The sequence below is a fragment of the Mesoplodon bidens genome (assembly GCF_964165515.1).
Source record: "Mesoplodon bidens genome assembly, chromosome: 10".
NCBI classification, from domain to species: Eukaryota; Metazoa; Chordata; class Mammalia; order Artiodactyla; family Ziphiidae; genus Mesoplodon; species Mesoplodon bidens.
This window is the reverse complement of record NC_138172.1, coordinates 26,290,411-26,303,029: the sequence shown is the minus strand read 5'-3', so window position 1 is coordinate 26,303,029 and position 12,619 is coordinate 26,290,411. Positions and strand designations below refer to the sequence as shown.

Below are 12,619 nucleotides of genomic sequence, written 5' to 3'. Positions count from 1 at the left end.
CTACTTTAAATTTTTATTTTTAAAACTGAAATGTTGGGACTTTCCTGACGATCTGGTGGTTAAGACTCTGTGCTTCCAATGCAGGGGGCGCGGGTTCAATCCCTGATTGGGGAACTAAGATCCTACGTGCCACAGGGCATGGCCAAAAAAAGAAAAAGAAAAAAGGAAATGTCATGTCAAACTGTAGCCATTGAAAATGGCTTATTACATGTTGATCATTGAATGGCTATAACCTTCCCCCTTCTCCCACATGTACTATTTTTAACTCAATGTGGGCATGCTTTCAAGGAAAATAGCACATTGTTTGGCTCTTATTTTTCATGAAATTGTTAAGCTTAGTCACAGAATCAGCAGTCTGTTAGAACCTTCTTCTGTTGTCTTATCAGTTTATGCCGTCAAAGGTGTTCAGCCCTGACATTCAACTTGTTGGAGTTGGAATCTGGAAGGAATTTCTAGAAATCATATTCCTTCGGTCTTCAAGGGACCAAATTCAAGCCATTGTTGTGAGTCAGAATCAAATCTCAGCTCTTGACTTAGACAAAGTAGTTCACCTTTCTGTGAATCAGTTTCCTCCTCTCTAGAGCAGGGTTATAATGGTATCTACCCAAGTAGTTGTGAGGATCAAATGAGATCATAGCACGTAGAACCTGCTCAGTGCTGCTGGTGCATCCCAGAATCGTGTTGGTCCCTGGTATATTTCAGATTCACAGCTAGCTATCTGTGCAGTTCAGTGTAATAGAAACTGTTTAAGAAAATCTGACCTATAGCTGTGTGTAGATATTATTATTAGATCAGTAATTTGACATTTTAGAGATTATCATCACTTTACATCACCTCGGGGCATTTTCTGTTTCCTTTAAAACCACCAAGCCCACCCAAGCTGGAGAAAGTGTGAAATTAAATCTTACAGAAAAGAAAGCAGATGCTAATCAGCGTTTTGGATCTTTTTTCCCCCTTTAAACTTGGTATTTGGTCTACTAAAATATTTGCCTAATTGAAATGTGTTAATTATCCATTCATTGCAGATGTTCTAAATAGTGCTTATAGTGTAAAATGCCAACTCTGAAATATTTAAAAGATTTAGATTCTGGATTTGAACTGTTAGCTCTGTTCCCTAGATTGTGACTAATAATTAATTGTCCACAGTTAGGACTTTTTAGTTAACCATATATTACCAGGTATCAAGTTACTGTACTTTGTTTTCATGTATATGCAAATAGTTAGTTTTACATTTGTATTTTAATTAACTTCTTAGTATAAAAAAATCCAACTTGTATCTTGCCCTATTCTGGTAACTGAACTGAGATGAATGTATGAAATGTTGTGCTTGTACTGAGGTTCTTTCTGTCCAGTGGCATCAGTGTGTAAGCAAAGGACTAGAGGTTAGTTGTGACCTGAAGAAAAAAAAGTATGAAAATAATTTTCTTTGTATTACATGCTGAGAAAACCAGCAGTTTTACTCTTCAGTGAAACCTCTGCTTCCTTTCTTTTTTTTTTCCCCCCAGTACGCGGGCCTCTCACTGCTGTGGCCTCTCCCGTTGCGGAGCACAGGCTCCGGACGCACAGGCTCAGCAGCCATGGCTCATGGGCCCAGCCGCTCCGCGGCATGTGGGATCTTCCCGGACCGGGGCACGAACCCGTGTCCCCTGCATCGGCAGGCGGACTCTCAACCACTGCACCACCAGGGAAGCCCTCTGCTTCCTTTCTTAATGGTTCCATAGAACTCAGAGACCAGATGGCTGGAATAGAATGCATAGTTAACCAAACAAAACCATTAGATGGTACAGCTTTGTGAATTGCTAGGCATTTTATGTGGTTGCAGATTCTTCCTCATGACCCTTGGTAGAGTTCATCTAAAGTTGCTTTATTGTGTGAATGTATTCATTGTTCACATTTTAAAAAATTTGTCTGGTTTACCTCATACTAATGATTTCTCGTGCACTTTATTTTAACCCTTTATAACGGTGTTTCTGTAAGCCTGATTTGATTTCTCTGTTTTAATAGTCACGGTGTGTCACATCAGTTACTTTTAAACTGGAACGACTTTTACCCTGTGTACTTTATCATAAGGCAGCTCCTTTAGAAAGTGTTGCCACCCCAGATGGTTTCATATTAACAGGAACCACATGAGTGAGTGATGCTCTCTTTCTTTATTGCAGACATGCCAATATTTGGTCTCTGTCCAGCCCACGATGATTTCTACTTGGTGGTGTGTAACGACTGTAATCAGGTTGTCAAACCGCAGGCATTTCAATCACATTATGGTAAGTGCTTAACCATTTAAAAATCATTATTAGAGGGTAAAAGGTAGAGCAGTATTAAACTGAAGACCAGTGACAGCATGGGTAGGCTATAATACCCCTCCCCCTGTCAGGAAGTAGGTTTTCTAATTCATTGAATGGGTTAATGCCTATCAGATGTTGGGTATTTTCTGAATTTTCTTGAAAGGGATGTGCATTTTCTGATTTTTATTAAAATTAGGGAAAAATGTATTTTATAAAATCTTTGTTGAAATATTGCATCAGTGTAGTAAAAGGTTTGTTTCCTTCTAGATCCCACGGTTGTGAATTTAGTGGTTGGTAAAATTATATGTACACACACAGTGTATAGAGACATGGCTTTTTTAAAGGAAATGTGACTTTGAAATGTCCAAGTTCAGTAGTTCGAAATGTATCTTGATGTTGTGATTTGTGAATGTGATGAAGCTATGCTATCTTGCCCCATCAAAATGCGCATGTACTTAGAATGAAGCATTGTGACTTCAGGAGTTCCATGAACCTCTGAGCTGTCCCTGTCTTTTAGGCTCCAAGCCTGTTGTTATCTGATGTCAATCATGTGAGAATCCAAATAAGCTTGTTTTTCCTGTGTCATAATGCTGCCTAAAGTGTTTTTAAAAAATTCCAATCATAAAACTTAATTTTATATCCAGTTAGATTCAGTAACAACTCGAAAGTATTTGAGTGCTCACCTTGTTTCAGGCATTGGGGACGTGGTATCATTCCTACCTCCATGGAGTTTAAAATCTAGCTGGAGAGAAAGGCAAAACTAACTAGACACATTTTCTTAAATGACTGCAAGTTGTTTTGTCATTGTCCTCACGACTACAAATGCCAGCTTGAGACAGGGAGAACAACAGGGTCTTTCTGTAATAGCGTGTTCAAGCAAAGCCTCTAAGGAGATGACCCTGGTGACCCGAGCCCTAAGTGATGAGAGGGAGCCACCCATGCGGCGATCTGGAATAAAAGCATTTGATACAGAGGGGAGAGCCGGTGCCCAGACTTGAAGAAGGCTAGTGAAGTTGGTGAGGGAAGTAGAGACTTGGGAAGTCAGACCTTTTGAACCAGGACCCTGTTCATGTACAGGCTTGTAGGCCAGAGGAAGAAGCCGCTTGGGGCCATTGGAAAGTTTACGTAAGGGAGTAACACAGGACCATCTCACTGGTTGACTTGCTGAGTGTAGGTTGTGGGAGAAGGGTAGAAGCAGGGAGAATGGTTCAGAGGTGAAGGTGATAATAGACTAAGGCTAAGATGGGGGGTAGAGCTGGGGACACAGCCTAGCTAGCTTTGAACCTGCAGGGCTTTCTGTCGGGCTGGATGCAGTTGTTGTAAGAGTCGCACTGTCATAATCAACATCCCACCTCTTCCCCCAAGGAATCTTTTTTGTAGTCATAAAAAGTTCTTTGAGTTTGTGGTTCTCAGTGAGGCCTGGGAGTAGGCACCAGAGTGAGTTGACTAAGATATTGTCTCCTTGCTTAAGACTCTAAGTGGCTAGTATCGGAAAAGGCAGTTAGTCAGTTGCCAAGTATTTTGGAGTTAAGGATTCTGAAACCAGACTAGACTGGATTTAAATCTAAACTTGCAAAAACCATAGGTTAGTTCTTTGTCTTGAGCAAGTTTTCCAACCTTGGCTTCCTTTGTTATAATGTGGGGACAGTAATAGCAGCCTCACTGGTTTCCAGAGAGGATGAAATGAAACAGCATGGTGAAGCCCCTCATGCAGTGCCTGGCAGTTGATAGGTATGAGAGAGAAAAAAGGGTACAGCCGTAGATACAGGAAGATGTGGCGAAAGTCGTAAAACAGTCCGAGTTCTTAAGAATAAGGAGGAGCACAGATTGCTTCTCGCACAGTAACTCAGAGCAGGCTTCTTAAAGGAAACAGCCTTCACGTTAGGCTATTCGGAAGAGCAGAGTGGATTGTTTTTCCCATGTGCAAATTTTTTCCCGTCAATTTTTAGGTGTGTAATACATGTCCATTGTGGAAAACGCAGAAAATACTTTAAAAAAAAATCAGCTATAATACCCTAAAATTGGAAGTGTCTTGATGGGGATGGACAGGGTTGCCACATACAGCTGCACAGCTTGTGCACTGAACAGCCATGTTTGGTGGCTCCAGGTTGGCAGCAGGGATGATGGGAGCAAGTGCAGAGGCAGGAAATTCCAGGCTGTCTGGAATGTACTCCACGGAGTCTCCATTAGCCGGAGCTGGTGTACCCACGTGTGGAAAAGCTGTGTGCAAAGGCAGGCTGGGGCTGCTCAGAGAGACTCAGTGCCATCAGACACCCCTGGCCTTGATATGTCGGTGGGGACCTGTTGCAGGTTTTTTAGCACCTGAGTGATGTGACTTAGTGATGCTCTAGAGAATGGGCAAAGTGGATTAGAAAGGAGTGGGAAAACAGCTGCTGTTTGTACCAAGGCCCACTTAAAGGTGTTACCTCTTCCAGGACTTCCTGAGGCAGAAGGGGGCCCTCTTGGTCCCCTCTTCCAGAAGCACTTCACTCAGTTACATACAGCACGTTTCATAGAGATGATTTTCTTTCTCTTCCTCTGTCTCTCTCATAGAATGTCTGTGTATTGGGGGCGGGGTGTGGGTGAGGGGAGGGAGTGTGTTAAAATCATATTTCTGCTCTTTTTATCTACCCATATGTAGCATACACAGTGTCTTCTAATAAGGTGCTTGTTCAATGACAAAGCAATTTTGGTAACTTCCAAAGTAGAAGAAGGTGTGGTGTGAATGCAGGATTTATATACATAATCCAGTGCCTTTTGTCGCCAGGCAGGAAATGCAACTGATAAAGGCCCCTGGGTGGGGACTTTGGACCCTCTAGTGGCAAGGGAAATTTAAAGCTGTAAGAAAGAAGAGAGTCTGGCAAAAAGATGAGGGCCAGGTGCTGAGAGAGGGATTCAGCTGGGAAGTGTAGAAGGAGGTCCCTCTTTGGGAGCAGCAGCCAAGGAGAAGGCTGATGGAAAAAACAGGAGGTTGGGAGATGGATAGTTGTGTGGGCTTGGGGGCAACTCCTCGCAGTGGAGGAAGGCACCATGTGATGGCTCTCGGCTGCTTTGGGAGTAACATCTTACTCACGTGGAAAGGAGAGGCAGTCAGGGGACCAGGACCAAGAACCATTCCCAATGTTGCCAGTGTCTCTTCTGTCTTTGGGGTGAGGGGCTGTAACAGGAAGAAGTATTTGGAACCCGTTCTTCTTTGTTGTCATTCCAGAAGGCTTATCACTGCATGTTTGTTTTCCAGAGTTAACACTAAAAGACCAAAAATGTTTTTGAAATTCAAGAAATTTCTACAATCTGTTTATTACTATATTAGGAAGAACTCATACCTGCCAAAGGAGAGATTCTACTGTCTTATCTTTTTTTTTTTTTTTTTTGCGGTACGTGGGCCTCTCACTGTTGTGGCCTCTCCCGTTGCGGAGCACAGGCTCTGGACGCACAGGCTCAGCGGCCATGGCTCACGGGCCCAGCCGCTCCGCGGCATGTGGGATCTTCCCGGATCGGGGCACGAACCCGTGTCCCCTGCATCGGCAGGCGGACTCTCAACCACTGCGCCACCAGGGAAGCCCTGTCTTATCTTTTGATGAAATTGGTGAAAATATGTGGGTGGGCAGTCTTCTGTGAATTCATGTATTGCTGATATTCATCTGTGACTTTTATAAACAAATGAGCAGTTGCTACAAAATTCAGCAGGCGGTTCCTTTAAAACCACTGCTGCCTGGCAGTGACAGGGAGGGAGCTGCAATGGCAGCAAGGCTTATAACTCAGTTCACGTTGGTGGTAATGTTATTCTGAATTGGTGAGGAGGTTATTACCCAGAGTAGCGAGAGACCTACAGACATACCTCACTTTTTGTGCTTTTTTGATTTATTGTTCTTCGCAGATAGTGCATCTTTTACAAATTGAAAGTTGGGGGCAACCCTGCATCAAGCACATTTGTTGGTGCCATTTTTCCAGTAGCATTTGCTGGCTTCATGTCTCTGTGTCACATTTTGGGAATTCTTGAAACATTTCATACTTTCTCTTTGTTACCATGTTTGTTATCATGATCTTTGATCAGTGATTATTGTTGAGAGTACAACTTGCTAAAGGCTCAGATGATGGTTAGCATTTTTTAGAAATAAAGGTTTTTTAAAAAATAAAGTATTTTTAAATTAAGGTATGTACATTCCTTTAAGTCATAATGCTATTGTACACTTAATAGGTTACGGTATAGTGTAAACATAAGTAAGTATTGGGAAACTAAAGAATTCGTGTGACCTGCTTTATTGCGATATTCACTTTATTGCGGTGGTCTGGAACCACACCTGCAGTGTAATATCTGTGGAGTGTGCCAGTACTTTTTTGCTAGCCGAGCTGCCTCTTTGGGAGTTAACTGTTAACCAGGATTTCTATTGGAGCAGTGATGGTGAGTGACTGTAGTGTCATTTTGGCATTTCTAGTTTCATAGTCTGACTGTTCTTGTAGTATAGATGGCTTTCTTTCTTGGAAACTGCATAGTAATACCATGCTTTGTTTTAATGTTTTGAAATAGTCCAGGCTGCCTCATATTTCTCTTCAGTTACTCAGTATTTTTAGGAGTCAGATGTTTCTTACTGCTAGTTTTCAGATTTAAAAATATAATTGAATCAGTGGATCCCAAACCTACTGTGCCTCCAAATCAAAGGGGAGCTTCCTAAGTGGCCCCTTCTACAGCCCACTGCAGACTAGCTGGCTGGGAGTCGCCAGGGATAGCACCCAGGCATCTGCATTCCACACAGCTCCCTAGGCTGATTCTGGCCCACAAGCTGGCCAGGATGCATTATGCTCACAGCAGATCCCCTCACTCGGTAGGGGCTGCTGCTTTGTATTCCTGTGCTTGGCATAGTGACTGGCGCACATCGGTGCTCCGAGATTTCTTGAGTCTAGCAAGGATGGCATGAAAGGAGGGCCCTGCTTTTTTTAACTGATTTTTAACTTTTTGTATTACGTGCTAGAAGTCTCACAGTACTTGCCTCTAAAACTTTACGTATGAAAGAGGGCTGAGATGGTGACATTCCCTATGGCCAGAAGCAGCTTTCTTTTGAGGTTGTGAACCAAGTTGGGAATCTGAGTGGATCACTTAGTAATAAGTGTGTTGGTCCTAAACTGGCTACTGAATAGCGTAAAACTTTGTATTCCTGTTTACATGCATTTACTCTGGATCCGAACAGGTAGGATCAGCTGATGACTTGCGGGGGGCCTCTGGGGTTCTGTGTTGGAAGAGCTTCGCAGGTGATTCTGAGAAGCTGTGCGCTTGCACTGCTCTGAGCTCTGCCACTTCTTTTTGAACTTGCTTGTGAAGACTACCGTAATTTCTCTCTTAGGCAGACATGGGCTGATCTTACCTAGGTGAAATAAATGAGTGATGTTAATTCAGCTCAGACAGGTGCTACGTTTAGCATCTCTATAATTAATTGAAACCTGCTCGAATGTCAGCTGTTGAAGTATTTTGCCTCTGATGAGTTAGGCTGACCCACTTTTTCACCTTGTGGCTCAGCCCTGAGTCCCTGAGCACATGTGCCTCTGCTACCTTTTCCCAATTTCGATCCACCGAGTTCCATCTTTATGATTTGCTTATTTAATGCCACTTAATATTTTTTCTTTAAATCAAACCACTTCTATTTAAATAAATCTTTCACAAAGAAAACCTTACTAGAATCATCAACGGGAAAACTACTCTTCTTTGCCATAGATGGTAAGTGTGAAAATAAACACAGTGAGAAGATTAAATCCTTTGTTGCTGCTCTTGCCAATGCCAGCACTGAGCCTTTGAAGCCTGCTCTCTTAGTTAAAGGCGAGACTAGCACGTTTTAGGCAAGTGTCATCCACACAGTAGCGTGATGTTACCAGAAGACTTGAAAGAGATTTGGAAAGGGAGTAAGTTTTCACTTGAGATTTAATGTTATTAATGTTGAAGAGTGATACCTACTCCATGTTTGGGGAAACACCAGCTCAAGCTGTTGGATTTGGTTTCCTCTGATGTTCAGGGAGCTGTCTCCTGGGGCCAACCCTAGCCTAGGAAATGCCTTACCGAGCGAGCAATATTCTCAGATCTCATGTTGATCTGCAAAAGGATCACAGTTAAATACCCTTTGCCATTTATCCATCAATATCACGTGTTGCGTGCCGTCCCATTGCTGTTAAGTGGGTTGGGAGTCTGGGCTCGGTGTAAAACATCTGCCCCTCTCTCAGACCTCGCTTCACAGATGGGGATGTCATAAATATGGCTTTTTCATAACTTTGTGAAGGTACCTTTAGCAGAAACACCTCTGCAATCTGAGAGCTTTCTCTGCTTGCATGTACTACAAATCCTGTAAAATTAACAGCCACGTGAATTGCTTGGACTTAATGTTCCTTAAAGTGCACTGAGGTGGTTTGGATTCTTTTAGGTGCCAGGATAAATTATATTTTTCTAAAATGTCATTTTCAGCAGAAGACGAGTAAACAGAAATTACTCATACTTTTTTGAGCTAATTAATTGGTTTCAAAGACCGTCAGTGTAAGAGCAAAATGAATCTTACTCTATGAGATCCCGTGGGCTGTTTCTGGTAAAAATGCCGATCCCATTGTTGACAACAATTTCACATGAATGAATTGTTTTATTTGGCTATTAAGTAACTTTGATTTTGGATAAAGAAAAAAATGTTTCTTTTTTCTCTCCAGTTGTTAGCTAAATTTGGCCTCTACATTCTTATAATCTGGGTCTTATTCTACTTTGAAACTTTCAGTGATACTTAATCTTTTTAGGATTGGCATTCATTTAAAAGCCCACAGGCTAATGATAATTTGTACTTGATTCACAGAGTGTTTTTGCACGTATTATCTTATTTCTTGTTCTTAGCAACCCACTGAATGGATGGTTTTATTCCCAGTTTACGGATCAAACTCCTAAATTAAATTTCATTCACACAGATAAAATGTCCAAGGCTGGGTTTTCTGTCTCCTTACATCTGTTTCTTTTGCATATAATAAGGATGTATAGAGTTAAAAGAAAATCCAGAGTAGATGTAATGAATTCCACATGTCACAAAACTGTCATTAATGACAGATGTTCTAGTTCAGGTAGAATTTTAAGTTTGCTTAGAGTGGCTGGGTCAGCATTGTAAACCCATTACCTCAGAGAGGACATTTAGTAATTTGAAGACGTAATGGTAGTAGGTAGATACTCGATTTAGCGTAGTCACTGGATTTCTCTTCAGCCTGTTCTACTTTATTTAACCCTAAATCATAGTAGTTATCCAAAGCCAAGCTACTCCTCTTTTTGTTACAGCCTCATAACGCTTTTCAGCTTCTTTAGAGAATTGGTTGGCATATTTCTGCAGTCAGTATAAAGATTGAAATTTGTTGCAGAGCCAAAAATACTTCACTCTTTTACTTCAAAGACACACGCCAGACCTTTCTCCAGCAGTCGGAGGCTGAGCCAGGGAAGGGAGCAAACCAGAGCAGGCACATCAAAACGTGAGCAATGTCAGGGTAGACATTAGTTTAATTCTCGAAGGAAATTCCAAGTTAACTATTTGATCTAAGCTTCTTGTCACTGAACAGCATGATGTGAAATTAATGCAGTGAATTCAGTTCTTCTTTACCACAAGCCAAATAGTGCTAATTAAAATTTTCAAATAACTTCAGTAGCATCAGATAAAGGATCACTTTGTCCCTAACCAATGTAATTTTATCTTTTTTTCTTAGTAATACAATAAGCAGGTACATTTAAAATGGTGTTATTTATGCCATTTGTAGGAGCAACACTTTAATTGCTAGTTATAAAATGTATTGATTTTCCTTTATACTGAAATCTGTGCCTTTATTAATGTCTGTGCCTTTGGGGTTTTTAAAAAATCATGAACTGGAAATGAATAATATCATTCACATTTAACAAGTATTTATTGAGTACCTCCTGTCTAGGCATTGCTCTCCACTGAACTAGGAAAGCAGTGGCTTTGATTTCATGCAGCTTAGGGAGGGTAGAGCGAGAAAGATGAAATCAAGTAAAATAAGATGATTTCAGGTAGTAATAAAGGCTTGGGATAGTGTGAGACAATAACTGGGGCAAGGCACTTCTGGTAAGGCTAGTCGAAGAAAGCCGCTCTGAGGAGTTGATGTGTAAGGTCAGTGATGAAAAAGAGCTAGCCATTTGAAGATCTGGAGGAGCAGTGTTCCACAAAGAGAAAATAGCAGGTGCAAAGATCCTGTGGGAGGGAATGAGCTTGGCAGAGAGGCCAGTGAGGAGGTAGAAAAACCGTGTGCAAGGAGGAGGGGGGTCCAGGTTGAGGTTGGAGAAAGGGGTGCTGGCACCAGATGGAAGGAATCAGGCTTGGCTGATGCAGGCCATGCAGAGTCACTGGAGGATTTTGAGCAAGGAAATGTCTTGATCTGATTCATGGTTGCTCTGAGGAACATAGAGGGCAAGAGCGGAAGCAGGGAGACGGTTAGTGGGCTGTGTTGCACTAGTCCAGGTGAGGGTGGGATTTGGAGAGAAAGCTTAAGTTGAAGATGGTAGCAGCAGAGGCAGAGAGATGCGGATAGAATAGGAATCAGCACAGAAGTAGAAGGCCGGCAGGGGTGGCTGATGGACTGGGATTGAGTGATACGGGAAAAGAAGGAATGAGAAATGGCTCTTGGGGCTTTGGCCTCAGCAGCTGGGTGGATTTACTTAGCTTGTAGATCATGGGGTTGTTCTTTCAATTTGTATATGGGCTTTTGTTTGTTTGTTTTGTTTTAATGAGGTGTACTGACCTGAATGAAAAGCCTTTGATGTATTGTATTCACTCAGTCTTTAGACATTTTCTAGAGATTGTGGGGATAGAAAATAGTTATTGCAGTGATGCCAAACTTTGGGGTCATTTATTCTTTTGGGTTTTTGTTGTTTTTGTCTTTTTTTTTTTTTTTTTTAGTGGAACAGTAATTTAGTGATGTAAGCCAGGAAACAAAGGGATGCTCTCATTTGGGTAATAGAAACGTATTGATTAAAAAGGAAAGGGGGCTTCCCTGGTGGCGCAGCGGTTGAGAGTCCGCCTGCTGATGCAGGGGACACGGGTTCGTGCCCCTGTCCGGGAAGATCCCACATGTCGCGGAGTGGCTAGGCCCGTGAGCCACGGCCGCTGAGCCTGCACGTCCAGAACCTGTGCTCCGCAACAGGAGAGGCCACGACAGTGAGAGGCCTGTGTACAGCAAAAAAAAAAAAAAAAAAAAAAGGAAAAACACATGTATTTGATTTTTTCATTATTAACATAGTAATGCACATTGTGAAAGAAAAACAGTAACCATCAGCAAGAGGATAAATATGCAGTCAGAATAAGTAAATCTCCATCTTACTTTTCAGGGGTACAGGTTGACATAAACCCTTGGAATGTTTCTAGACCCTGGACAAAGGAATATTTGGCTGTGTATTTCTTGTTCTCTCACACACATGGAAAATGAGACATTTTATAAGTTCACTTTTTTAAACTTAGTGATCTAGCTTATTTTTCCATGTTAATTCACATTACTTCCTTCTTTTTAAAGATTGCCTGTTATTCCACTTTCTTAATGTACTTAATTTAACCTGTCCCCTATTGGTGGACATATAAATTGTTAGTGCTGCATTATCACGTGCAGCACTTTAAACAACCCTTTTTTTTTTTTTTTTTTTTTTTTTGCTGTACGTGGGCCTCTCACTGTTTTGGCCTTTCCCGTTGCAGAGCACAGGCTCCGGACGCGCAGGCTCAGCGGCCATGGCTCACGGGCCTAGCTGCTCCGCGGCATGTGGGATCTTCCCGGACCGGGATACGAACCCATGTCCCCTGCATCGGCAGGCAGACCCCCAACCACTGCGCCACCAGGGAAGCCCTAAACCCATTCTTCTTTGGAAATGTCTGTCAGTATGTCAGTGTATTGATTTTCGACCTGGAGGCTGGTCAGAGCTGCCCTCCAGGTTAGTGCTACTGTGATTGAATGAACTACTTCAACAGGTCTGATTTGTGTCACCAGAATGAGGCAGTGAAAATGTGAGTTTCCAGCAGCATCAATCAATAAAAATTGTTAATGTTCGCCAGTGCTACTCTTGACTTGTCTGCTACATATAGAAATTATTAGGATGGATGTGCTTCAGATTTTAAAGGGGACATTTCAGGATATAAATCCATATTTTAGTTGTATTTGCTGAAAGATGTTTTTCCTGACAATCATTTCACAAGGCTAATTTGTGGGTTGACTAGTTAAGATACACATACACCTGCTGTGTCAACCCCGTTAAGCTGTGGTCTTATATCTGACCAGAAGAGGGAGTTTTTATCGCTTGGATATGCAGTAGCACCTACTTACTACCTGGCTGGGGTAGT

The 12,619-nt window shown here is 42.1% G+C and overlaps 1 protein-coding gene across 7 annotated transcripts in view; it reads left to right on the top strand.

The window, feature by feature from the left end:
* ATXN7 (ataxin 7) overlaps window positions 1-12,619 on the top strand; it is a 131,277-nt gene that overhangs the window by 78,791 nt on the left and 39,867 nt on the right. For all 7 annotated transcript variants that reach the window (XM_081246308.1, XM_081246309.1, XM_081246310.1 and 4 more), the window contains one exon: window positions 2,160-2,264. In XM_081246308.1, the coding sequence (XP_081102434.1) occupies window positions 2,160-2,264 (105 nt within the window). The remainder of the gene's footprint in view (window positions 1-2,159; window positions 2,265-12,619) is intronic.